Genomic DNA, 27,253 nt, shown 5'->3' with positions numbered 1-27,253 from the left:
CTGGGAATCAGCGTGTTTTTACATGAGCAGAATGTGTCCTTTTATTTAAAATGCATCTCTGGGTTATTTGTGGGGCCTGCCTGGTGTTTTTACATGAGTAGAATGTGTCCTTTTATTTAAAATGCATCTCTGGGTTATTTGTGGGGCATAGGAATTGTTCATTTTTTTTTCCAAAATATAGTCCGGCCCCCCACAAGGTCTGAGGGATAGTGGACCGGCCCCCTGCTGAAAAGGTTTGCTGCCCCCTGCATTGGTCCTTCTTTTGTTATTCCTTGGCTGAGGAAAAAGCCCTACCTTGATTATTTATAATTTTGAATAAAGGGGACACACACATACACAATTTTGAATGTAGTTTACAAAGATACTGGTCTTCAACTATTTTCAAAAAAACATAATTTGTTTGCATTCAAATATATCAATATTTAGCACCTTGTTATATTTATCTGTGGCAACAGAAAGCCATATGAAATAATATTTATGGTTAAAGTAAGTTGCTAGGGTTACAAAATGTTTGTCTAGTAGTCAAACCAAAACCATTTGAAAATTCTTTTGAAAATCCCATGTGTCTATCAGTAGCAGTACTTGGGAGGATACCACCAGTGTTTTACAACTTATTACAGGAATACATGCTACTTCCTCTCAAACTATTTAGGAAACACAGAAGAAAATGATTCATATTATTCTGGCCTGTGGAAGGGTGTGGACAACACACTGATTACAACTATTTTAAATCTTCAACAGTGACTCATCACTGGTATAGGGCATTTCCAACTCCAGCCTCTTTGGCAACGTAATATCTTCTGTTACATTATTCAGAGGAAGAGCAAATTGATGAAATCTAACCCATTCTTTCTTAGAATATACGTATGACAAAATAGTTTTCAGAACTGAGCACATGGCAAAGTTACCTAAGCTGCAATTCTATATGAATTTACATAGGAGTAAATCCCACTGAGCTCAATGTGGCTTACATCTGAGCAGATATTTATAGGATTGCACTGTTAAGCATCCAGGTTTGAAGGGTATTAATAGATCAGCTAAAATCAGGTGACTAGAGAAATCTATCCAGGTTTCTTTACCACCTCAAACGAGAGGAGATGCTTTGTTTTCCTTTTTGGACACTATTGTCTAGTTCTTTCTTCCATCCTGGAAATTACAAATACACTCTTGTTCAAGTACGTGAAAATTCAGATTGTTTTGTTTCCAGAAGTTTACTGTCAAATAATATACATGAGTCTTTTTAATTACAAAAGGTACAAATACAAATGCTGCCTGTTTGACAAACAGTTTTCTGCGAAAGAGAACTCCAAAATAAGCATGTGCAGCCAGTTTAGCAAGGTTTACAAGATCCTTCATGAAAGACACCAAAAAAAGACAGAGGGGGGCTGTTTTTTTCCTATTGTTGTTTTGTGAATTTTAGCTCTCGAAAGTTTTTTTTAAAAAATGTCTTATAGATTTGGCCAAAGGCAAATGAATACATTTCTCAAAATTCATATGCATTAAGATGTCAGGAAATAACTAGGTTGCTAATCATACACACTATTTGTTGTTCTAGCGGTTAGGAACAGACATACTGCATATGTGAAAGAATTGAATTACAGTTTCCATGGATACCATTTTTTATCTAAAAAAATGTGACTCCTGCAAGAATTACTCATCATCACTACATCTGCACAATCTGACTTTGCAAAACTAGCCAGGGTCAAGGTTAATCATTAAATCAGATGCATGGTGCCTAATTATTTATTTAAAAATCCTTGGGGAAGATTCAGGTTGATCACAAATACCGTATGTAGTCCTATACCAGCTCCAGAAAGCTTTTCCAAAGTAATGCTTTGGAAGCAGAAAGAATATTAAAAATCCCAGTTCAAGTGAGTAAGAACTGTATAAATCTGACTCTCTGGGGTTCATGTATATGCTTACAAATTAGTATACATACGGAACAGGAATGAATTACATGTCTTTTTTCACTGTTCACATTATGGCTAAACTCAGATGCTGTTCTTGGTTTATTCTTTACCCAATCCTTCTCACCAAATAACACATTTCAGAAGACAATTGTGCTAGCTAGATCACTGCTACATTTCAAAACCAATATTAATTCAATCTGAAATGTGAATGCTACTGATATTTCTCAGCATATAGTTAACTGAGATGCTGATGATATGGCCTGCACTGCTATTTTTGTGAGCTCCTGGGGTAGTGTGTGGTTATGGAGGAGAGAGTCCTTGAAAAACATGCCTGGAAGGGAGGCCTTGCAAGGAAGTCTCAGGGATATCAACTATTCAAGTGACTGGAGGCAGATGTAAGTGAGGCTAGAGCGGGGGTCAGCAACCTGCGGCTCCGGAGCCGCATGCGGCTCTCTGACAGGTCTCCCGCGGCTCCGGCATGCCCCCTTTCAATGCCCTTTCAATAATAATTAAATGGTTATCGGCAAAAAAAAAAAGGGCCAAAAAACCCATGAATAATCCGCATCAACGTTGAACAGCTGGGCGGTCCTTCTCAGCCCTCTCGGGGTTCCCGAGGACAGACCCAAGATTGATGTCCACCTTGACCACTCCCAGAGAGAGGAAGCGACTTCTTCACACCAATAAGCGTGTGGGGAGGGCTGAGCTTTTACCACCTCGGCGTGCCGATTGGCAGGACAGATCGCCCGCCTTGGTGCATAGGCTCGGAGCCGGGGCCTTACCGCCAAGGTAGCCACTGAGGATGAAGGCGGGAGGCGGGCACGGGAGAGCGATGCTTCGTCCGGCCAATGAGCCGCCGGGATGCCTGTTCCTGTTTGAGGGGAACATGCCAATGAGGGTGGCGTTAGGGCGGGGAGAAGGAGGAGCTGGGCTTTGCGAGTTATCGAGAGAGAGAGAGAGAAAAGAGTTGGGATAATAAAGGCGGTGGGAGGTGGCGGCGGCGATTGGAGCGGCCCCTGTTCTGAGCGGCCGGGCCAGGCGTCGCCATGACGGGAGGGCGGTGATGGTCGCCGACAGGATGAAGTAGAGCTGCTTTGGGGCGGCGGCAGCGAAAACGTCCGGGCTGCTTCTGAAACCTCCGCCAACCGGTGCTTCGCCAGCGCTCGCTGTGGGCGGTGTACATGCTCAAGACGGCCCCAAGGGCGGCTCGGGGGCCCGGAGCCCCGAGGTCGGCGCGCTGCAGTGCCTGGCGTGATTTCCCCCCCCCAAACCTGTTTTTTTGCTTTTTGCCTTGCTCTCCCACCCCCCTCTTTTTCTTCCTCCCCTCCTTTTTTAATCCAAGGGGAGAAATCCCATTTTTAAAACAAACAAACAAACGAAAAACAAACAAACACCTCCCACAGCTGCTGCAGCCACTCTATTTGAATTTTTATTATTACCCTTTTCTCCCTCTATACCCCCTTTTTCTTTTCTCTTCCCCTTTTGTTTTTGTTTTCAAAAAAGGAAAAAGAAGAAAAAGATTTTCCCCCTTTATTTTTATTTTTTTAAACTACTACATATTTTTAATAGATATTCTCCCCTCCCCACCCCACCCCCAATTTATATTTTTCCACCCCACTTTTCCATTCCCACCCCCCTTTTTCTTTCTTTATTAGTTCGCTTGCCAACCTATCTTAGAGGGGGAAGCCCTCTCTCCCACCCACCACATCCCCCAAAAAACAACTTTGAGCTGAACCCAAAAAAACGGGGGTAGATCACTGCTGAAAGTAGATCACAGTTTCTTGGGAGTTGGCCACCCCTGGTATAAGACATGTAACTAGAATAAAAAATTTTAAAAACCAAGCAAATAATTGTAATAACTACTGTAATAAAGCACTGCTATAATTATATATAATTTCCCTAAAATTTTGGTTTCATTCGCCTTTCCGTGCTGAAATGTCACAACCTGAACGACCATGACTTGCCCCCCCCCCTAGTTTTGATCCTGGGTACGCCCCTGAGTCAATGCAAAAAAGTAATAACTTATTCTTGTTGTTTTTACTAATTATACTTTGCATTGGCTCCTATACGTTATTTATTATTATTGCATTAAGGTAAGAAACAATATATGCAGCGTTATATTTGTTTTAAATGTTGCAATGGTTTTGCGGCTCCCAGTTGTTGTTTTTCCCTTTGGAAACGGGTCCAAGTGGCTCTTTGTGTCTTAAAGGTTGCAGACCCCTGGGCTAGAGGATGGCTGGGTCAGAGGGAAGCTTACAGAAGCTTGCATTCTGTTGCTCGCTCGGACCTCCTACCTGTGGTATCACTGGAGGTCTGGTGGTGGTGTTACTGAACACTAATCCAGTTCCTAAGATCCATAATGTTATTGTGGACAAAGAGGCTGACCTGATCTGCATAATAGAGACCTGGGGGGAGAGAGATGGATGGACCTGACCTAACACAACTCTCTCTACCTGGAGTGACCAACACTCTCATGTGTTGTCCCACAGCTATTTGTTGTTGCTGTCAGCCTCTTTAGGGCCTGCACTGAAAGAAATTTATGTCTTTGAAATGAGTACCTATTCCATGATTCATGGCTAGATTTGAAATCCCTAAATCTACTTTGGAGATAGAACCCACAAAGGGCTGACTATTCTGATAGTGAGTCATAAAAAGGATGCTTCTTGTCCTGACATGTAACAAGATTTTTTGTCTTATCATGAGACTCCATCAAAATGCTCTATAGGAAAGGCTGATAGCATGCATTAGTTGGATGTGGATTAGAATGTGAACTAAATGTACAAATTAGATGTGTATAAATCTGTTGTGTATGTTGAGTTATACATAAATTAAAGTTTAACAGGTACAACCAATCTTAAAGTGTAAACTATCCTTCAATGGCACTTTTTTAAAGTGCAAACTTTTCAAACAGAACGTTCATCTAAATCAGTAGTTTAAAATCAGCCTATTATCTCAGCCTCACAAAAGAGGTCATTATGACACAGTCCCACTTCTGCAGTAATAGTCTCTAGAAATTTCTTAATCTATAGGTTTCTATTCGACTGTTGGGTTCTGTGTGTGAAAATCCATAATCTAAAATGCAAGTTTTGAATGCATATGTTTTAGCACAGTTTCACTAGCTAATGAAAAAGCCACTATACAGTACAAAGTAAACTACTGCCCCCTGGGGTACAAAATCAGAATGTTAAATCCACTCTAGCAAACAATTCAAATAATTACATCTATGGATATACTGAAATACAGGCTGACAATTCCAGACAGATTTGCTAATTACCAACCCAGAACTATCCTCTTCTTCCCATCTATATTTAAAAGCCTGATTTTAAAATATCACATCTCTAGCTAATTAATGTTGCCTGAAAAAAAGAAATCACTCTAAACAGTATCTGAAATTTCAATCTAAGATTGTACAATTAAGACATTGTTCTTCAGAGCAACTTTGTAACACCATGATAATCACTAGAGTCTGCAAGTACATGCACCAAAATTTAAAAATTCACACATAGTAAAACAGGAAACTCTCTTGGGAACAGAAAATTAAAAGCTGCAGGACATTTGAATGAGAGTGTCTTACTTTACACTATATACAGGAGGCATCAGTGAAAAGTCCAAAAAATAATCTAAAAAACTTGCAACATACACTTAACACAAAAAATAATGTTCCTATTTCTTTGTCCAGTATAGGTGCCAAATGTTCAAAGCAGCTGCCTAAATGTTCACTGATGAGAAAGGCAGAGGAAATGAATCTCTGAATTAGCCACCCCTGCCTCTCTTATAGGTCAATCACAGAACATACAACTAGCAAAGTGGCTGACTACTACAAAAGGGCTGGGTAAAGCACAATTACCGTAGGTTGTGGTGTTTAACTCTACCTCACAACAACAAGCCCAATTATATTATTTGCACCACTTACCCCCTACTTTTCCATGGTATCAGTGTCCTCCATCTTTTCACTGTCCCTCAAATCATAGAAATTACTTTTAAAAACACTCAGACTAATGTGGGGTGGCTGGTAGAAGCCATTTTCACATAACAAATATGTAATGCATTCCAAAATTTTGGTGAAACAAATTAATTACATTCTTTGACATGCCCTCCTATATCCACAATCTTAACAATGATCAGAAGAAGCATGATTACCCACCAGACAGGCCCAGATTTAAACTGCCAAAACAGCAACAAATGTACATGTTAGTAAGGGTGAACCTGAAAGGTTCCATCTATGATCACTTAATACTTAATGGGTATAAATTAGTAAGCCTAGCATACTAGCCAAGCATGGGTAGGCAAACTAAGGCCCTGGGGCCGGATCTGGCCCAATCACCTTCTAAATCCGGATCACGGGTGGTCTAAGAATCAGCATGTTTTTACAGGAGTAGAATGTGTCCTTTTATTTAAAATGCATCTCTAGGTTATTTGTGGGGCCTGCCTGGTGTGTTTACATGAGTAGAATGTGTGCTTTTATTTAAAATGCATCTCTGGGTTATTTGTGGGGCATAGGAATTCATTCATTATTATTTTTCAAAATATAGTCCGGCCCCCCACAAGGTCTGAGGGACAGTGGACTGGCCCCCTGCTGAATAAGTTTGCTGACTCCTGAGCCAAGGTATTTAAACTCCAAGATTAGCATTAGGCTATCAGGGGAATTAACTCTAACATTATAGCCTCATTGAGATGTAACCCTAAACAACCAGTTAGCATTACAAGAACAATTTGCAGCAAGCCATAGGTTAACATGCTTCCTCATCCTCACTCCTCCTTTTGCATGTCTATGAAAAGCAGTTTAGAAGCTTTCACTTCCATTTTCAATTAACCGCACCTTGTTATATTTGAACCTAGACCACAATCTTAACTATGGCTTGTTAAAACAAACCAACGTCAAACAAAAGTTCAGACGGTACAATAAAATGCAGTTAATCCAAAACAGAAATCAAAATGAAGTCATGTGTAGCTAAATTGATTGGGGGGGGATTGCAACAGCTTAAGTTACATTTCTAGGTTCTTTTCAACAATAGTATGAAACAACAGGAAATTAAAGGATACTGCAGAAACCAATGCTAAATTCTATAATTTAAGAACCCAAATTTGCTAAAAAGGGACCTTCCAAGAGCTTTCATAATGCAGTTCTGACTAGTCTTAACAATTACTGATCAGCCAACAAGTACTGGTACTTTAGAAAAACCCATTTTCAGCAGTTAGAGAAACTAGTCCATTGATTCAGTTTTAGATCAGCATTTACTCCAAACAGTTTACATGTAATATCATATTCATTTATTTTTATTTGGCTTATATGACAGTAGTTTATAGTTGAGCCACATGGTGGCACAATACAAAAAGAAAACACAGTTTAAAAACCAAAAGCACAAGTTTTATTGTTAACTAAAATGTGAATGCAGAACCACCATGTGTATGGAAGAGGAAAGATTTCATGCAGAAAATGAACAGGAGGCAGTGCTGATCCCCTACTTCATGTCTCCCAACCCAACAAGATCTACTTAGAGAAAAGCAGATGGGGGAAAGTAATTTGGGAGGGGAGTAGGAGAGATAAAATAAGGTTTAAGTTTAAAGCTGCATTTTAAATCAGTTTTATTTTGTACTACTGCATGCATTAATTATTATTTCACTTATAACAAATGCTATTTTAAAGAATCATACACAAGTCTACCACTACTGTAGTTTAAATCTATTTTATTTAAATGTTGAAGGCACACACGGAAATTACACAGGGCACTAGCACACTGCATGCATCCTTTTTTTTCCCCTAGGGCACAGACATAGCTCTCAAGGTGTTGTTGGGGAGCTGTACTCCAACATATTGGGAACCCGAGGTTCCCCATCTCTGCTAAGGCTGCAGTAAGTCTGTACAGTCATTACTTTATCCAGTCTCAAACCAAAGAGAATAATGCCACTGCAACTTCTTTAATAAAGTATGCTTTTGAGGTGCCTGTTCATGGTACGTTTTAAAAAAAACAAAACACTAGACTGAGGATTTCTCTTTTGAAATGCAATGACAGAGAAATAATTCCCAAGTATCAGGTACCGGTACATATTCCCAGTCTCAGGCACTGCTTCTAAGGCACTATTTTGCACAATCAGATTGAAGCAGGACCCAATTTTAGAAACAAAGATTGTGAGAAGGTGGCTATAGGGAAATGTGGTCTCTAAAGTATGTGTGTCCCATGTGTGTAGCTATTTATAAGTTAAAACCAGCACCTTGATTTGGGCTCAGAAGCATGCTAGTAGCATGTGCAGTTGGCAAATCCAAGGCTGCAAAGTCTCATTTAAAGGGAGATAAGCTACAGCATTTTGCAGCAGCTTAAACATCTGGATCATTTTTCTCAAGGTCAGCCCTTCATAAAACACATTACAGTTGTCAAGCCTGGAAGTTATGAAAGCATGGTTCAATGTGGCATGGCCATGTCCTCCAAGATGTAATTGACAGAAAGCTGCTCTAGGCTACAGCAACCTGCTTGGCAAATGCCATTGACTTGGACAGACTTTCCCAACCTGGCACCCTCTAGATATTTTGGAGTACAACTCCCATCATGCCAGACCTTCAGACTGGGACTGATAAAGAGTTGGGAGTCCAAAACACTTGGAAATCACTGGAGTGGAGAAAGCTATTCTAGGATAACACCAAGGCTGTGGTAGAAGCATAAAGTGAATCCAAAGAGAGACACACCCAATAAACTTCCTTCTGCAGCTCAAATCACAGGTCAAGTCTGTGCTATGTAAACTCTACTATTAGGATAGTGTTGACTTCACCCTCATGCATCAAGACAATTTTCTCTCTTTTCTGGTTCCACCAGTTCTCTGGTGCACATTCATTTGTGTGCCCTATTCCTGCACTCCAAAACAACAACAACAACAACAACAATAACAACACAATTCAGGGTGTGACAGAACTGTACCGTTATCCAGGTTCTTAAGTACATTTTTATTTTTTATCATAAAGGTTACTAAGACTGCTAACTTGCTGAGTCTTTTTCCAAATGTTAGTTATGTCAAAATTAAGTACATAAAGGTTATGAGCTTTATTCAAAGTAATGTTGATCACAATTAAATCCACTGATTTCAATTTGACAAATCTATTTGACTTTAGATTTTGAGGGCCACAATATCTAATAGATTTCATTGAAATTTTTGCTAATTTAGAGAGAAAAGGAGAAGGCAATGCAAACTTACAAATAAATAAAATATTTCATAGAGCACAGTAAAGGGCAAAAAACACCTCCTTTTCGTCTGAATGAACTACAAGACTCAGAGAGAGATGAACATCTCATAAAACTCAAGACACAAACCTACCGGTACATGTTCATTGACACTCTTGGAGAAAAATGTTTCTCAACTATACTTACATGTGCAACTTTAAAGAAAAATGGGTTAAGTATCAATAATTACTAATTATGTTACACTTCATAACAGTTATTGAGAATAAAAGCAGAAACTCTGAAAGCTGCTTGTTACCAGGTCTCCCAATAGTAAAAATACTTCATGTGATTGGCTGGCACAGAGTCTCAAACAGTGATTGACAACTCGAAGATCACAGTAATGAGCATGCTACAAATGACTAGAGCAGTTAAATTGCTGTCATGCAATACACAACTATGATAAATTGCACTGGACATGTGTGGTAGAAATACAGACCATTCTTGCATCAGATTTTGTTAAGCACAACATAAAACATTCTTATACAACTATTGTAGCAGAATCTAACATGCCATAGAATCAGGTGTCAAATGCTGAGCATTAGCAGATTTTATCTAATAATTTATCTTACTCACTCCCACTCAAACAGCAATACTGGTGAAAACTAATCCATATATTTCCAAGATGAACAAGTTGTCTGCTAAGTATTAATTTGAAAGAATATTTTTGAGGAAATTTGATCTTTAAAGCTCTATAGATAGCTGGTTTTTCCTACCGTAGTTACATGCTCCACTAGGCAAACATTATCCTTTGTCAAGGGACTCCACAACCACAGTTATTAAGTAAGCAGATTGTAGAAGAGCAAGCAATAGCATGTAGTAGTACACCCCTGATTTTTTCAGTAGATTTGCAACTCTGCAATTTCCCTCAATATTCAATACTTGATGTTCATCGCACAGTCACAATGTTTTAAAATGAATTAGTCCTTTGCGGACTTTGACACAGATCTGTCTCTGTTAATTATGCAATCTCAGTCCACAGACAAACCTTGCAAAGACAGAGAATTATAATGAAATACAAAAATAAAATATCTCTTTGATGGCATATTAGCTGCATTTGGATGAATGTATACCAGCTTATTAAGCAGAGATTAACACACACACACCCAAGCAGGTAGCTTCCTTGCTCCTTCCTTTGTGCAAGGCGCAAGTAAACCAGGAAATAATTAGCCAGTAAACTATGGTTTGGATCAAGAGAGGACCTTAAGCAATGTTCTGAATATGATTTTAGACCCTTTCTTGTTCCAAAGCTGGTAACCACAGTTTCCCATTCTGTAAGAAATAGAGAAGCTATATTTAATTTGGGGAATCTGGATATAATGGCTCACAAAAAGGGAGGAGGAAAAGAGTTCTGTGCATGGGCAAAGACTTGTTCATTCTCATCTAAGCCAGACCATATTAGTGTTAGAATCTCAGGTGTATAAGCTAATTTATATAGTTGCCCCATAGCAGAAGTACTTTAGGAAGCCAGTGTGGTGTAGTGGTTAGAGTTTCAGACTATGATCAGGGTTCAAATCCTCACTCAGCCATGAAGCTCACTGGGTGACCTTGGGCCAATCACAACCTCTTAACCTACCTCACAGGTCTTTGTAGGGATTATTGAAGAAGGGGGGTGAACCATGTACTCCTTGGAGAAAAAGGTAGGATATAAATGCAGTAAATAAGCTCTTCATCTTACTTGCTTAAGAAAGCTAGAGAGACCAGCCAGATGGACATGTCAGTCACCAACCTGGCATCCAGAAATCTCCACATGGTTGCAATCAGACCCATGCCAATCGCAAAACGTGCCTGGTGCCTGGGGAATTTCGAGCACTAACTATAATGTAAGGTCAAATGAGGCAAAGCATTTAAAGTACAGTGATACCTTAGTTTTCAAACATAATCCATTCCGGAAGACCATTCGAATTCTGAAACGTTCAAAAACCGAAAACTCAATAGCCGACACCTAAGCCTCAGGATCTTGCACTCAGTGGAAGCCACGTGGCACATTCGACTTCAGAGGTGTGTTCAAAAACAGAGGTACCACTGTATTTCTCACTCATTCACCACAAATCCTTATAACTATAAAAATTGTCCTTCAATTAATCAGAGTACAATGTATTATAGAACAAGGATAGATCTGCAAGAATTGCTGGTAGGCAGAGTGCTGTTGCGCTTATGTCAAGCTTGCAGGCAGGTTCCCCATAGGTAATGGCTGGCCACTGTGAGAACAATATAGAGACACGAAGTTTCATCTTTGAAGCACCTAGCAAATTTGCCACATTTGGGTAAATAACAAGAATCCCTGCACAACTAAGAACAGCTCTGCTGAACAGCAACTTGAGAATGCAATGGAAGCCGCAAAATAAATATTCTTTGCTGCTTTCACTCCATAATGCAGGTGCAATTATGAGCTATAGCACGTGTCAGGTTGTGTTTGGTTGGCATCAGTCTGTCTCAGGAGACAATGGAAGAGTGCACCTTTGGGGGTGAAGTCAAACTGTTGGAGAATTACAGTGCCTGCTATGGCTGTAGAGACTAATACGGGAGAGACATGCTTAGCTGCAACCGAGGCAGATGAGGGTGCCTGGTTGTGCTGATGCAGGTATACCGGGGCATTTCTTCTTTCTGTGCTCCTCCCAGCAGCCATTCCTCCTCTGGTCCCTGCTGTGGATACATGACCTGACTGGTTGTCTTTACACTGAAACTTATGCAACTTGCACTCTAGTAGTCACTGAGTCTGTTTGGTTGCCCTGAATTCCCTCATAATTTCAGGAAGCAACCTGGGCTTCACAGTGCCAGAGAGGACACTAACAATCAATTATGCTGAAAACCCATCAGGCCTCACTATTCCCATCAAGTCTCACTATTCCATAGTGAACTTTGGCCACTTGAAAAGCTCCCATAATACTGAGGAATCCACCAAACTCCGTAAGAGACAGATCATCTTAATGAATCTCCCTCTCCTCCAAACTTCTTCAGATAGTGCAGTCAATGACAATGGAGTAGATAATTTAACCCCCCCCCATCCCAATAGCCAAACCATTCTCTCACATCTTGAAGCAGAGACTAAATAAAGGGTATGGCCTACCCTGTGTCTAATGAGACAGCCCTCTGGTTGTCATGGAGATCACAAAGTCCAAAAGCCAGCCCAGCCAAGGCAACCTTGATGTGGATATTGAAGTTCTCCACAATCAATGTCCTGGGATTCCAAGACACCAGATTTGGGACCATCTCTGCCAGTTCAGCTGTTGGGCAACAGGGTGGGCAGTACACCAACAGCACCCCAGTCTCTCTTGCTGGACAAGCATCAGATAAAGGCCCTAATAGCCTATATCAGCGTAGAGAAGTTTCCTGATGAATAAAAAAGCAGTTTTGTGGACCACAGCAAATCTGCTATGCCACAATTGCCACATGCCTAACCTAGACTGGTGCTGCATCAAGTACATAAGTCAAGACCCCACTGCCCACCCAGTAATTCATGCCAGTTTAGCTCCATCATCTGTGGTAAAGTCCTGTTTGTGGATGTGTTCTGAATCAATGGAATTGAGCTACGTATCTGCCTGGCTAAAGAGCTCACAGCCGGTCCTCTGATTATCCATAGCATTGGGTGTCAGGCAAGGAGATCATATGAACATATTTCCATCCTATATCTATGCCAGCATTCACTTCTATATGCTTCAGGGAACCCTGGGCAACAGCAAACAGTGGCTGAATTTACTAATTAGTTGTTATCTGTGGCTTCTGCCAACCCTATCTTTCTTCCCACATTGAGAGCTCAAGGGAAGAGCTGGATCTTATCCCAAACATCACAATAAGCTTCAGAAGAACTCATTAGCAGGGTGGATAAAAATCAATGATTTAAAAAAAAAAAACACAGCAGCATATATATTTTGATTTAAATCTGATTTTTTTTATTTAAATTGGATTTTTAAAATAAAATGCTTCTGGGGGGAAATCTTTCTAAAGATAGTTTTCTATTAAAGTTATATCATCATCATCATCATCATCATCATTATATTATTTTAAAATTTTCTATACCGCTTTATAGAATATTAAATCAATAAAACAATAGCCGGGCGATGTTCCTCCTGCCTCATGAGGAGCCTGTTTAGTAGAGCTGACAAGTCTGGGCCCAGGTGGAAAGGGCCTTGCATTATAGTCCAAAGCAGGGGTCAGCAAACTTTTTCAGGAGGGGGGTGGTGGTCCACTGTTCCTCAGACCTTGTGGGGGGCCAGACCCTCCCTCTCCCAAAAGCACCCCTTCCCGTAAGTACCCCTCTCTCCCAAAAGGAAAGCCCTCTTCCGCTGCCACTCATGCTGCAGCCACCGACACCGCCTCGTCTGCAGCAGTGTCAGCACCGTCCTCTGTCTCGGAGGGGCACAGAGCCCATGCCGCTGGCCTGGGCAGCGGAGGCATCCTCTGCACTGCCACCACTTCCTCCCGCTTGGCTCTTCCCACTAGGCCACTTCCTCCCGCTTGGCTGCCTCTGGGCGCCGCCCCTTCCTTCCCGCTGAGGTGGCCAAGCGGGAGGAAGCAGCTGAGCATGAAGAGCCAAGTGGGAGGAAGCGGCGGTGGTGCAGAGGCTGCGCCAGCATCGCCACCCGCAGCTTCTGATTTGCTGCAGGAGCTTCCTGCAGCCAATCAGAAGCCGCATCGTGGAAGTCAGTCCCTGCGCAGCAAGGCTTCTGTGCTGCGTCAGTTTAGCGAGGGGACTGACTGAGCGGGCAGCAGGGTCCGCAAGCCAGATTAAAGAGCCCAACGGGCCACATCCAGCCCGCGGGTCTTAGTTTGCCAGCCCCTGGTCCAAAGGCTATTCATCAGGAAATAAGGATTTGTTTTAAGTTTTTTATGTGTGCTAAAACTCAGTGTAAGGTTTTTTATTTTTTAAAAAACCGTTTAATCACATCAGTTAACAAACACGGATACATATGCTATAATGTTATTGTTTTAGTTAAATAAATTGTTTAAATTGTTATTAAATAAATGATTGTTTTTCTCCTTCCAATAATGTACAGCAGAAAAGTTGCCCAAATATAAAGTTAACTTATTAAACCTCACAATAATTTAATAATTTTCTGTCAATGTATTTCTAATAGTATAACCAAATCAGTAATTTTTGATATAACTGTAAAAACTATTCTGAAAATTTATTACAGTATTCCAAAAATGAAACCTTCATCTGGTTGTAAATATTAAGATTATACCAGCAAGAATGAGTCTTTCCGTAAAAGTAAAAATAATAAATTAAATCAAGTCTTACTGACTAGTGATTTAAATCAATTTGATTTAAATCAAATCCACCCTGTTCACTAGTAAGTCATCTTGTTGTTTTCAGGTGCCTCTGAACCCTAGAGACAATATCTGTCCTTACCTTACAAAGTACTCAAGCAAATGGTCACTAGGCTAAAATAGCAATGCCACTGGCAACTGCATGTTTATAAAGCTCTCCAGGATACATACAGCACAAACCAATATTGAAACAGTCTTTAATATACCCTTATGTGAACTGCATCTGAAGCAAACACACCTCTACTCTTTTAAAACAGTTTTTTGTATCATGATGGAACCAAACCTTATACAAACCAAGGTGTTCTTAAGTGCAGGAAAGACCACATTAAACCACTGCTTTTTCCTGAATGTGAAGACTATTTGAAGGTTTGTGGAATTTGTACCCTTTTCTTAAAAGCAGGTTACCAGTTCAGAATAAGGGTTCAACTTTTTTTTTTTTAAGTAGCACATTCACTGCCCCATCCAGAATGAATGAGGAATGTACAGTTTTTCACATATTTTGGTCTTTGTCTTGGCTTATGTTCTGTCTTCTTAAAGGGTTGTGAAACAGGAAGCAAAATAAATATGCAATCTACTGTAATTAAATAGTACAAAATAAGAGCATGTTACGAATATGATACTAGATGTTCTAGGTTTTTTTAATGCATGCTTCAAAGTACATTTTCGGTTATGGCTTTCAACTAATTGTACCACTCCACTTAGTGAATTAGAACTGTAGTGTGAACTAGACTCAACCAGCTCCAGAAGTGTTCTGAACTAGCCGCTGAAACCCTTACTGCTTTGAATCACAGCAAATTCACTCAAAATCAAATTGGAACCAAACAAAAGCATTCATTGGCTTGACTCTCCAGTTAAAATAGCTATATAAAAAGCTCTAAAAAGCCATATTGAAAAGGGACAAGAAAAGCTTCTTTTATAATTACTACCATTTAGAATCAAGCATTAAGTTTATCAATAAATACAAATGCATTCTACATGATGCAACAACAAAAAAGACAAATTATGCCATATGTACTGAATTTACTGCAATGAAGGAGGTGTTAACCTATGTATAGTAATGTAAAGCAGCATACAATTATTGCAATGTGAATACAATTTAAATAACTTAATACTGTTACCAACTAAAGCTGAAACTCAAACTTTTGAAATGTAACACAGGTTATCTACAACTGGAAAACATTACAATCACCATATACTATGCAAATTGAAATTTAACATGGCATCAAGGTGAGAATGCCCAAGATGGTGCTCAATCAATGCAATTTAAAAACAGAAACAGCAAGATTAAAAATAAAAACAAGAGAGAAAGCACACAGCAGATAAAGGACTAGCTCCAGACTAAGCTGTACTTAGTTCAATGAAATCAGTGGGACTTTAATTAGTCATGATTTAACTTCCCACAATGATTTCAATGGAATGAGTGAACCCAATTACTGTAACTCTAACCATTTTAAAAGGGGGTAGGGCTCAGAAATCCAGCATGCCATAAGCCCACTGAAACCAAATAGGCACGGAGGATATGATCTCTGTTCCCTAGAATGTACCAGTATCCTATACACAGCTACATATACACACATACAAATTTTGGTCATGAGCACATTTTAAAAGCACAACTTGAAAAACATAAGGTGTGAAGAGGGATAGGCCCTCAAAATTAGTGGTGGTTTTGTAGAAGTAAAATAAAACAAGTTTCTCGAGCAGGCAGAAAAGCTGGATTGGCTCTGTTCCACTTGCCAAGGTTAGAATGTGTAAGTATCATATTACCACAGCTAAAGCTTAATAGAAAGACCATAAGTGTTGTGACTTTCAACAATAGGCATGCTACGTAAGATTAAGGTAATTCTCATGGTTACCTAGACTAATAAAGCATACATTGAAGCATACAGAGTTTGAAGGCAAAGGTGCTCTAAAGCAGAAAAAGCATGCCCTCAAGTCCAAGTTCATGTTGCAAAGGCCTGTCCAAATACGAAAGTCTTCAAGAGATGTCTTAATAAAAGTAAGGATGGCTGTCACCAACTGCTGCTGGTAGGGAGTTCCACAGGGCAGGGTCTGCCACACTAAACAAACGGCCCTTTCTTATGGCCAGCTGAATCTCAGTGGTATGGGGAACCATCAAAAGTCCTCCATCAGAGCATTCACAGCAGCCCAGTCTCCCAGACCCTCTAGCCTGGGTTGATGCTACTGGCAAAGATATGCTCCCCTATCTTGGTAATGCATACCAGGCCAGCATTCTTGTGATTAAGGGATAGAAAGCAGTGATAAGATCCAGGAGAACCCACAAACTACAAACCTGCTCCTTCAGGGGGAGCACAACCTCATCCAGTAAGAAGAACCAGCTACTAAGAGCATCTTTGTCTTGTCTGGATTGAGCTTCAGTTAACTGGCCTTCACCCAGTCCACTAATGAAGCCAGGCATCAATTCAACACATCCACTGACTCACTGCCTGAAGATTAAAAGGATAGAGCTGGATGCCATCAGCATACTGAAAACAAAGCAGTCCCAAACACTGAAGAAGTGTGCATGCACAGGAAAGCTCATACCAATAACAAACTTAGTTGGTCTCTAAGGTGCTACTGGAAGGTATTTATTTATTTATTTATTGTTCCCACTCCACAGTTACACATTTTAGACAGGTGTTCAAAATTAGACAGGGGCATTTTGCACCTGGCTATTGGCCAACTGCGACCGAGTGAAGATGTCCCGGTACAAATGGGCTAAGGACATAGTGGTCCAGTTCAGATCATGGTTTAGCACCTGAGTGTACAACCTTTAACCTGCAACCTAGTTTCATTATACGAACGAAAACTCACAAAGGAAAGGAGGACAAAGCAAAATGGACGGAATCATGGAAGGAGGGAAATTCCATTCCAAGTAATTAGTTCAGCATGGTGAGGAGCGTAAGAGAGAAAATGGATGGCTCTACCTATTTTTGGCTCAGGCCATGCCTACACCTGGCAGCAATCCCATTCACTACCAGCAAACAGCCCCCAACAGATTACCACCAAGAGGATGCAGTCCTCAATAGAAAAAAAAGGATCACCACCCATGGTTTAGCATTAGCAGACCTGCCACAGTAAACCTGGGGCTCACATGGCCCCAGTTAATAAAACTAGTTTATTGCAACTGTCTGTGCATCTGAAACTAATACTTCATCGTGGTTTTCTTGTAGTAACCAGTTAGAATAAACCAGAGTTTCCAAGTTTGGATGTATTATGCAACAATGTTCATTCAAAACCAAACCTGGAAGCTTTTGATCTCTTCCCCCCATGAGCCTGGTAGAGGGGAGACTGAGAGAAATAGGATAGCCATCTATAGGGCTATCACATGGAGCATGTTATCTCCTCTCTGAAGGCTAGGACCAATGGATCCAAGTTAAAAGAAAAGAGATTCTGACCAAACATCAGAACAACTTTCTGACAGTAAGAGCTGTTCGGCTGTGCAACAGTCTCACGAGAGGTGGAAGACATTCTTTCCTTGGAGGTTTTTAAGCACAGGTTGGATGGCCAGGGAGTTGGTCTCTTCCAACACTACAATTCTACCCTACAGAAATCCAGGAGGCAGTGGCAGGGAGAAAAACTGCTGTGATTAGAAAGACAATTGCTCCTTCTCCCACTTATTAGATGATCAATTAGATGGGGAAGGGTACATTTGCATACCCACTATGCCACTGGACTGGGTGGAGGGACTGGAAACCCCTTTGCTCAGTGTCAGTTATGAGAAATCACAATTGCTGGAACTCTGCACTTTATCTCCCAAGTGGCAGTGCTGCCACCAGTGAAAGATTGGGTCTGGCCACCAAGGAAAACCAGATCAGGCCATTGCATACACCACCCATGGCATACAGAACCTAGCAGTACAAGGGGGTGTACTTCTGCAAAAAGGAAATCCGAAGGCAAGTGAGGAAGGCATGGGGCAAAGCATATAGCCCTGTCATGGGAATTCTGCCAATTCTGAGTTCTACTTACTGTAACCTTCTAAACCAGTCCGGCCCACGGAGGGTCTCCGCGAGTGATCCAGCCCATGCCCGGTAAGCTTTGCCAACTCCTGTTCTAAACCTAAGTGCTGGTGATAATCTGGGGGTGTGGAATATGAGTATGAATACTCATTTCTCACATAGCATTGACAGAAGCCTAACTTTTGTGGGACGATGGGTGGAAAATATTTGATCTTCAAGGCAGTTACATTACTGCAGATTAATTCTTGAGGACAAAGCAAGACAATTCTGTTTATATACACACATTTTGCTTGTATTCATGCTATAAATGTTTTAAGAAGCAAGAAGTCTTTTTAGTGTTTATTTGAAGAAAAATGTCTAATTGGTTGGAAGCAGGTGAAACAGATATTTCTGTTGCAAAATTCTGGGTGTAGCTCCTGAGCAAGGAATTTAGTCTTGCAACACATTTATGTTTGACACCCCTGCTGCAGACTGAATGTGGGAAGGGAAAGAGAACTTGAAGTCATAACAATGGAGCATGAAACCACCCAAAACAGAAATTCTCAGCCCCCTGAATTCTAGAGTTTATGCATTAACTGCTTCCATGCTTTCAAAGATCAACAAAAATCAACTCCCAGTCCATACAAATGTATACCGGTAACTAGTATATAGAAAGCACAACTAAAGTTTACATTTAAACTTAAAGTTTAATTAAATTAAAGTTTCTTGCGAGTCCACCAGCTACATTTCAAGAAAGCAAACACTGGTCCCATTTCCTCCCACTCTACTTCTACAGCCAACAGGACAGGATTCTAACTTATCCTGCAGACAGTCATGGCAGACTATGGAGCTGGCAAGCATTATGTATTACAATCCCTCTGTCTTTTTAGGCTCTTTTGAGGCAGCTCTTCAACAAGATTCCCAATGCAACACAGACCAGCAACAATGGATAGTATGCATCCAACCATTCCTCTGTAGTTGCCCCATTTGTTTCCTCACAAGGCTCCTGCACCTTTACAAACCTTTTTTTTTTTGGATCATGATATTGTTGAATACTGGGCAGTTTACAAATTTTTTAAATAAAGAATTCGGTTGTATTCAATTAAATACTTGTGCTAGCTGGTGCCAGTGAGACGAGTCCCACTAGTGCAACAGGGACACCCCCTGACAACTTTTCTCTTGCACCCCTCAAATCAGCTCTAAGGGGTCAGGACATCCCCAAAACAGCATGCAGGGAGAGAAACGGAAGGTAATTCCATCAGGGAGCAGAAATGCTTGTGCGGACAGAGCAATCTCCTTAGTGCTACTTTCAATTAAACCCATTGTCCAGTGTGCAAGTCAACTCTTCCAAGAGAGATCTACACCTACACTATGGTATCAAATTGTTAACAAGTTCCAATACCCATTTCATACCAGGAATTTCACAGTACCAATCACCAAGTACCTGAATAGCACTTCAGGTGGTTTCTTCCTTCCTACTGTTTAATGTTTGCCTTTTTGTGAAAGGAACAAGTTCAGGAAGTACAATACAGTGGTACCTCTGGTTACGAACTTAATTCGTTCCGGAGGTCCGTTCTTAACCTGAAACCGTTCTTAACCCAAGGTACCACTTTAGCTAATGAGGCCTCCCACTGTTGCTGCACCGCCACACAATTTCTGTTCTCATCCTGGGGCAAAGTTCTTAACCCAAGGTACTATTTCCAAGTTAGCGGAGTCTGTAACCCGAAGTGTTTGTAACCCGAGGTACCACTGTACTATGCATTTGTCCTGGCTCTCCCCATCTGATGCAGAGCTGGAACTCATGACTCCAGTTTTGCCAAAGGCATTCAGATTAGAATGGTAGAGAAGTCACATCATAAATTGCAAGGATTAGCAGTTACATGAGGGGTCAAAGGCATGGCTAGTTTGCAGGCTAAGATGCTGAACCAGCAAGCCACGTGCCCCTGCACCTTTCTTTTGAAGGACGGGGTGAGCACAGAATGTACCATAGTTTGGTAGGCAGCTGGAGTCCCAAGCAAATAGGCACTCCTTTTAGTGGGCTGGCAAAGTGAGGTTTGTGCATGCTGGCTTCTCGTGTCCTAGTGGTAGAGGCAGAGCGGTTGCCAGTGCAGCATCAGATTTAGTCCGAGTTGCTTCCTGTGGAGGGGAACGAAGGCTCCTATATAACAGGAAGAAGTGCCAGAGGTGGCTCACCAGCTGGAAAAGTTATGGGGGGAGTGTCTGGAAGGCAGGTAATGAGAAACTCAGATCAAACTCCCCAAGCTCCTCCCACTCATCAGGGTTTGACTACCTGCACCATTGAACCTCCAAAGCTCGCATTACAGTACAGTATTCAATATATGAAATTATTAGCCTGAAATCTATACCAGGGGTTAGCAAATTTTTTCAGCAGGGGGCCGGTCCACTGTCCCTCAGACCTTGTGGGGGGCCAAACTATATTTTGAAAAAAATATATGAACAAATTCCTATGCCCCACAAATAACCCAGAAATGCATTTTAAATAAAAGAACACATTCTACTCATGTAAAAACACGCTGATTCCTGGACCATCCATGGGCCGCATTAGTTTGGGGACCCCTGATCTATGTTTAATTTGATACATTTTCTATTCCCCCGCCCAAATGGGACTAATTCTTCCACTACCACTACATTGGCACATTAACATGAAAATAGATTTAGGTTTCTAAATCCATAAATATATATGTAAGATTTTAGCTAATAAGAACACAATGAAGGAATGAGTAGACATAAATAGTGTGCAATGGAGCTTTTCCATATTTGAAGTACTTCTCATGCCTATGAGTAAGGATGTGCATTGCACAACGGGGGGGGGGGGGATTATAAACAGCAAGTCAAAAACCCACCATTAAGCAGATCTTGGAATATTATAAGCAATTGTTCATCAGCAGAATAGTGTTAGAAAGAGCCCTAGTATACTGCAAACATGTATTTTACAGATTAAAAGGCAATATAGCAATCAAGCCAGAAGGCTGTAACAACTTTGAATAGGCAAGCCAACATTCAACAAGTCAAGGCCAGAAAAGGAGGTGGTGAGATACGCAGTAAAAGCATGGCTATGATAAATGAAAATATTTGCTATGTAGCAAATCTATCTAGATAAGAGTCTAAAATCTAACAAGAAAAAAGCCAAGCCAACATTTTCCACTAGCAAAGAAATTCTGAGGGAAACACTTTACAAAAGGTACATTAATGGGAGGCAGAGAGAGACAAGCAGACACTTAAACACTGCAAAATTTGGATCTTTCTGACCTTCATACATCAGCTAAGGAAATGAATATAGAATTATATTGTTCTACAAATGGAAACTATAGAAGCAGATATGACTGTTGTGGTAGAAGTGAGTGTGGTGATTAATGCTGGCTTGGCAACAGGGAAGACTGGGTTCAAATCTCTGCTCATCCACAAAACTCACACAAAACAGCCAAGGCTGGGTAGACACAGTATACCTTTAAAGCACATTCAAAGCACACTCCTACTCTCAAAGAATTCTGGGCACTGTAGTTTACTCCTCAGAATTCCCACTAGCCCTTAAACTATTGAAAATTCTTTGAGGAAAAGCATGTTTTAAAGGTATTGTGTGTAGACAGCACAAGTCACTAAATTTTAGCCAGCCAGATCTCTTTCAGGGGGTTGTGATGAAAACAAAATGAAACGGGCCTTTGTAAGCCACACCAAATCAAGGCCTTTGTGTGATGGGCCACGAATGTAATAAAAAAGTGTACGTATTGCTACGTTAACACTGCATTAAAATGGACTGGGATATGAGAGTGCTAGAGAGAAGGATGAATATCATTTTAAATAGATCAGGCTGGAAGGCATGCCAGTATGTTATTTGAGCCCCTTAGATACATGTACAACACCGAGTGATAGCAGACTGTCTATGTTAAATTAAATGGTTCCTTCTGTCGGGGTCCTCCGATATCAGACACTGGGATGGAAGAAACCCTTATTTATGTCAGAAATAGAACAAGCTCCCATTAGCAGCATTCCCAGAGACCCCTAGTTGGCCCCCACTGGAAGGGGGGGGGGGCGGACGGACTTCTAGGCGGACCTTTACTCTGAGACCCACCAGGGCTCTTCCTAGTGCTCCCAGCAGAGTTTCAGCCACGGCCATGTAGGGCAAAGGGGTACCACTTTGTCCAATCTGCGCAGCCACCTGCACAGCAGTACATAAAGGTGCAAGCACATAACGCCGAAATGCATATAAAGATATAGATGTGTGTATGTGTGTGTGTGTTGTCTGCTCGCACCTTTATACACTGCGTGTGTGTGTGTGTGCAGGGAGCAGGCGAGCGGAGCCGTACGGCATAATAAAGGGGGCGTGCGTGCATGTGTCGGGGGGGGGGGAGCTCTCAGCACACGAGGCTACCGGGAAAGTAGAGGAGAAATGTGGCGGTGGAGGGGGGGTGGAGAGGAAAAACGACTCGTTGCCACCTGTTAGGCCTGAGCCACAGAGTAACCTGGGAAAGGAGGAGGAGGAGGAGGAGCCAGGAGATACCAGGAGGTAAAGGGAAAGGGGGGGTGGGAAGGAGTGAGCAGCACCACCATCACCACTCCCCCCGCCGTTTCCTAGCAGGCGGGCGCGCGCACTGCCGCCACACACGCGCGCACGGGGGGAGGGGAGGGGGGAAAGCAACGCCCTCCGGCCCGTATTCCCTCAGCCACACACGCACCCTGTCACCACCACGCCGGAAGCCTGAGAGAGAGAGAGAGGGCCACGGCGGGGCCACGCCATCCCCACCCACCCCCGTCCGTCCCTAATGCCGCCATAGTGCCTCTCCCGCCCCCCAGCCTGTCACCCTCACCAAAGAGGGGGAAACGGCCGGCCAGACTCATCCCCTCAGAAAAACGTTAATGCTGAGGGCGGCGAGGGGAAGGCCGCCGCCGCGCTTGAAGCACCCACCTGCTCGCGTAGTTTGAGGAAAACCATGGCGAGGCCGCCGCCGCCGCTACTACTACCCCGCCTCCTCACGGGCCACCGCTGCTATTCCTCGCCGCCGCCAACGACTCCTTCCCTCGGCAGTCCCGCCTCCTCAGCGCCTGGGCCGCTCAGCCCGTGCTCAGCAGGCCACGCCCACGGCCACGCCCCCCGCCTCCTGGCGCGGCGGCGGCGGCGGCTGCCTCTGCTGCGAGGCGCGCGGATGGGGCCGGGCGGGAGCGAGACGGTGAGGTACCTCTTCGCCCCGCCCCCTCTCCTCTTCCACTCCTGTCCGCTAAAACACACACACACACGCGGAGTATTGTATCTCTCTCTTTCAATCTTGCCCTTTCACTAAAGGGTATACTGTAATGTGGCACGGGGAGAGTGTCGTTTTGATCCGCCCCTCCCCTTTCTTCTCCCTACGCCCTCCCGATGAGGGTCGCGACGCCCGTCACTCACCACCAAAAGCCGGCGGTGATTGGGCGCGCGGCGAGGGCGGAGGCTGATTGGAAGGCAGGTTGGCGTGTGCGGGTGAGAGTGCGCGTGTGATTGGCAGGAATGAAGATGAGGAGGGTCGGCACAGAGAAAAAGAGAGACAAGAGTGCGCGCGCTGGGCGCGAAAGATGTGCCAGTGGCTTCTGGGAGAAGGAGGGCTGGGGAGATGAGCTAAGTGAGGGCAAGGTGGAGGTGTGTCGCCCTCCTTTACTGGGCTTCACCTTGGAATCCTTTATAATTTATTATTGCCTGCAGCCTCCCTATCCAGGTTCAGGCAGAGTCCGATTCATACCTCTGCAGCTGATTCGTTATAGTTAGTGCATGGTTTCCCAGCTGGAAATCGATATGTCTCAGTTCAGGTTTTAAAAGCAGGACTCATGGAAATTCAGTCAAAATTCACTATGGCTCCCAAGAGAACGTATTTTTTAGCAACTGCACAAGTTGATAAGAGTTCCCCTGTGGCTGATGGCAGCTACTGCTTCCACGCGGGATGAAAAGGCTTAGCCGAAATAGGTTATTAAAGTTGCAAGTGGCCAGGCTGCCCCATGAGAGCTGAAATCATCATGTGAGAATTGTGATAATGTTAATTTGGTGGGTAGGTTGTATAGGTTGGAAATGGCTGGGTGGATGTTTTCATAATTCTAATTCTTAGAAGGTGGTTTCTTCATCCTGAAATAACTGGATTGTAAAAGCCACCCAAGTTTGGATGTGGGGGTATGTATATACAGTATGTGAAATAAAGAAACTTTGGAGTGGGTAGCGGACTAGAGTGATTTTTAGCAGCAACAATGATGTAAGCACCTTGGAAAAACCTGGGGTGCCTGTCTGGATTTACAGAGTTTATTTTCCGTAAACTCCTTTGAACACGAGAAATTGTAGTACTGTATGTAAATAAGACTGAGAGCACCTGCAGACTGTCAGTATTTCAAGTGCATGCCTGGAAATGTAGGTTTGCACAATCAAAAGTGTATTAAAGTGCTCTGTTGCCTTACTATAACAAACACACTTTTATGGAAATAAGCTTTCTGTAGTTAGGAAGGTAAAGGGACCCCTGACAGTTAAGTCCAGTTGCGAACGACTCTGGAGTTGCAACGCTCATTTCGCTTTACAGGCCAAGGGAGTCGGCATTTGTCCGCTGCACAGACAGTTTTTCTGGGTCTTGTGGCCAGCATGACTAAACCGCTTCTGGCGCAATGGAACACCGAAACCAGAGCAGCGCACGGAAACGCTGTTTACCTTCCTGCTGGAGCAGTACCTATTAACCTACTTGCACTTTTTGGCGTGTTTTTGAACTGCTAGGTTGGCAGGAGCTGGGACCAAGCAACAGAAGCTCACCCTGTCACGGGGATTCGAACTGCCGACCTTTTGCTTGGCAAGCCCTAGGCTCAGTGGTTTAGACCACTGCGCCACCCACATCCCTATGTAGTTAGGAAAGTGACAAGAAAATGCATAGAATTGTAAGCTGAACAAATTAGTAACAGGAAGACATTTAAACACTTCAGAAGCAAATCAGGATGAATGCTTATTCCATAATCTTCCTTTAAAGAAATCAGAATCAAAATTCAATAAAAGACCATATATAATCTAACCTCTCTGAAAGCTTAGCAAGTGAAACAGGATGAATGCTCAGTACGCATGTCATCACATGGATACAGTGAGGGCATCCAGTGTTTGATCTGAGGTCCTTCTATAGCTCCCCCTGCTATCTGTGATAGTGGTTAAGTGGTGCCCTGATTATGGAATACTCTTCCTAATGAGATTCATCTAGTGCATATGTTGGTGTTTTGTATTGTAAAACAGCATTAAAATTTACGGTATTTGAAGGATAAAATATAAATTCATATAATAAGAAAGAAGGAAGGAAAATAATCTGTTGGTAGTGCATCTGCTGCCAGGAATGAAATGCTGCTTGCCTTGACCTCTGTTCTATTTGTATATCTGTAAACGGGCAAATATTTCAAAACACTTAACTCTCCAGTGCTGTCCTCCAAAAGAAACCAAAATTGAAGTGCTGTTGTCCCTGGAATCTGTCACCATTCAGAAAATGCTGAGTGGGAAGCAATGTATGTCGTCAAGTTCAAAGGCAATTAGTCTAAATAACTGGAAAAAACCAGGAATAAGTAAGGTTTAATGTAGTTCTGTTCTGCAGTTTTGGTTGACAGCAGAAGAAGGAAGACTGGTGGGAGAAGGTAGATCAAGATATACAGTATTAGGTTTCTGGGTGATCTGCAGAATAGTGGCATGGTCTTCTGGGTAAGTAAAACTGCAAGTTAAAAAAAATCTCATTATTCACCTGTAAAACGTGAAGAATGCCATTCTTAAAAAATTGCTCAGTGATATGTATTTGAAATAAGGAAATCTAAAATATAATGAAACATTCAAACGCGTTGTAGTGTATAAGGTAAGGTAAAGGTAAAGGACCCCTGGATGGTTAAGTCCAGTCAAAGGCGGCTGGGGTGCGGCGCTCATCTCGCTTTCAGGCTGAGGGAGCCGGCCTTTGTCCACAGACAGCTTTCCGAGTCATGTGCACAGCATGACTAAACCGTTAATGGCGCAACGGGACACCGTGACAGAAGCCAGAGCGCACAGAAAGGCCGTTTAACTTCCCGCCACAGCGGTACCTATTCATCTACTTGCACTGGCGGGCTTTCGAACTGCTAGGTTGGCAGGAGCTGGGACAGAGCAACAGGAGCTCACCCTGTTGCACAGATTCAAACCGCTGACCTTCTGATCGGCAAGCCCAAGAGGCTCAGAGGTTTAGACCACAGCACCACCTGCGTCCCCATCCCAGTAGTCCTCCCCTCAATTCAGTTGTTAAACTAAGTTGGCTGTCCTTGATAATTTCAAATTATTTAAGGGCGCCACGGTGGCATATCATCAAAATTATTGTTCTACAGTACAGTACAAAATAAAATGTATTTTAAAAACAACAGCGGCTAGTTAATTCTTCCTGATTAATTAAAAACTGAAGTTCTGAATCCTGTTTGAGGAATCAGCCTTTAAAGAGTTGGAGGCTCTTTTACAGGTAAGAAAACTCTGAAGTCTAGTTCTAGCTTTATTTGTCTGTGTTTGCTGGATTTTGAGAGTACACAAAGGCAGTAAGATAATACCTTTAATTGCTCTTACCACCATAGGTTAGTCTGCAGGTATCTCCTTACCTTCTTTGTTTCTGGCCTTCTCCGGGATCAACACATTCAAAAAAGCTCTGTATCAAATTCTTTATTTTGGGCACTTAAAGGATATAACCACATTCACTCTTCATTTATTTCTGATTCACCATGCTAATACAAGCAAGAGCAGCTACCAGGACTGCTCAGCAGGAGGCTCTTATTGTTTTCATCAAGGACAAGGATATGTTTCAACACTGTGCAGCTGAACTCTGGTCCAGAATAAATAGTAGAGTCTCACAAGGCGCTCGGATCCAACACAAAATATTTCTAAGAGTAGACAAGGACCACAAGCCACATCCTGTAAACATTTTACTGAAAGGCCCTT

General features: G+C 42.3%; 1 protein-coding gene across 1 annotated transcript in view; it reads right to left on the bottom strand.

Annotated features, from left to right (window-relative positions):
• The window catches only part of ANKRD28 (ankyrin repeat domain 28), an 83,941-nt gene extending 60,525 nt beyond the window's left edge, over window positions 1-23,416 (bottom strand). Inside the window, exon 1 of the mRNA XM_033165761.1 lies at window positions 23,246-23,416. Coding sequence (XP_033021652.1) covers window positions 23,246-23,272 — 27 coding nt within the window. The 5' untranslated portion in view covers window positions 23,273-23,416. The remainder of the gene's footprint in view (window positions 1-23,245) is intronic.
• Window positions 23,417-27,253: the final 3,837 nt, after the last annotated feature.

This window comes from Lacerta agilis, chromosome 12 (assembly GCF_009819535.1).
Source record: "Lacerta agilis isolate rLacAgi1 chromosome 12, rLacAgi1.pri, whole genome shotgun sequence".
NCBI lineage: Eukaryota > Metazoa > Chordata > Lepidosauria > Squamata > Lacertidae > Lacerta > Lacerta agilis.
Note: the sequence above shows the minus strand (reverse complement) of the source record. Positions and strands in the feature narration are given on the sequence as shown.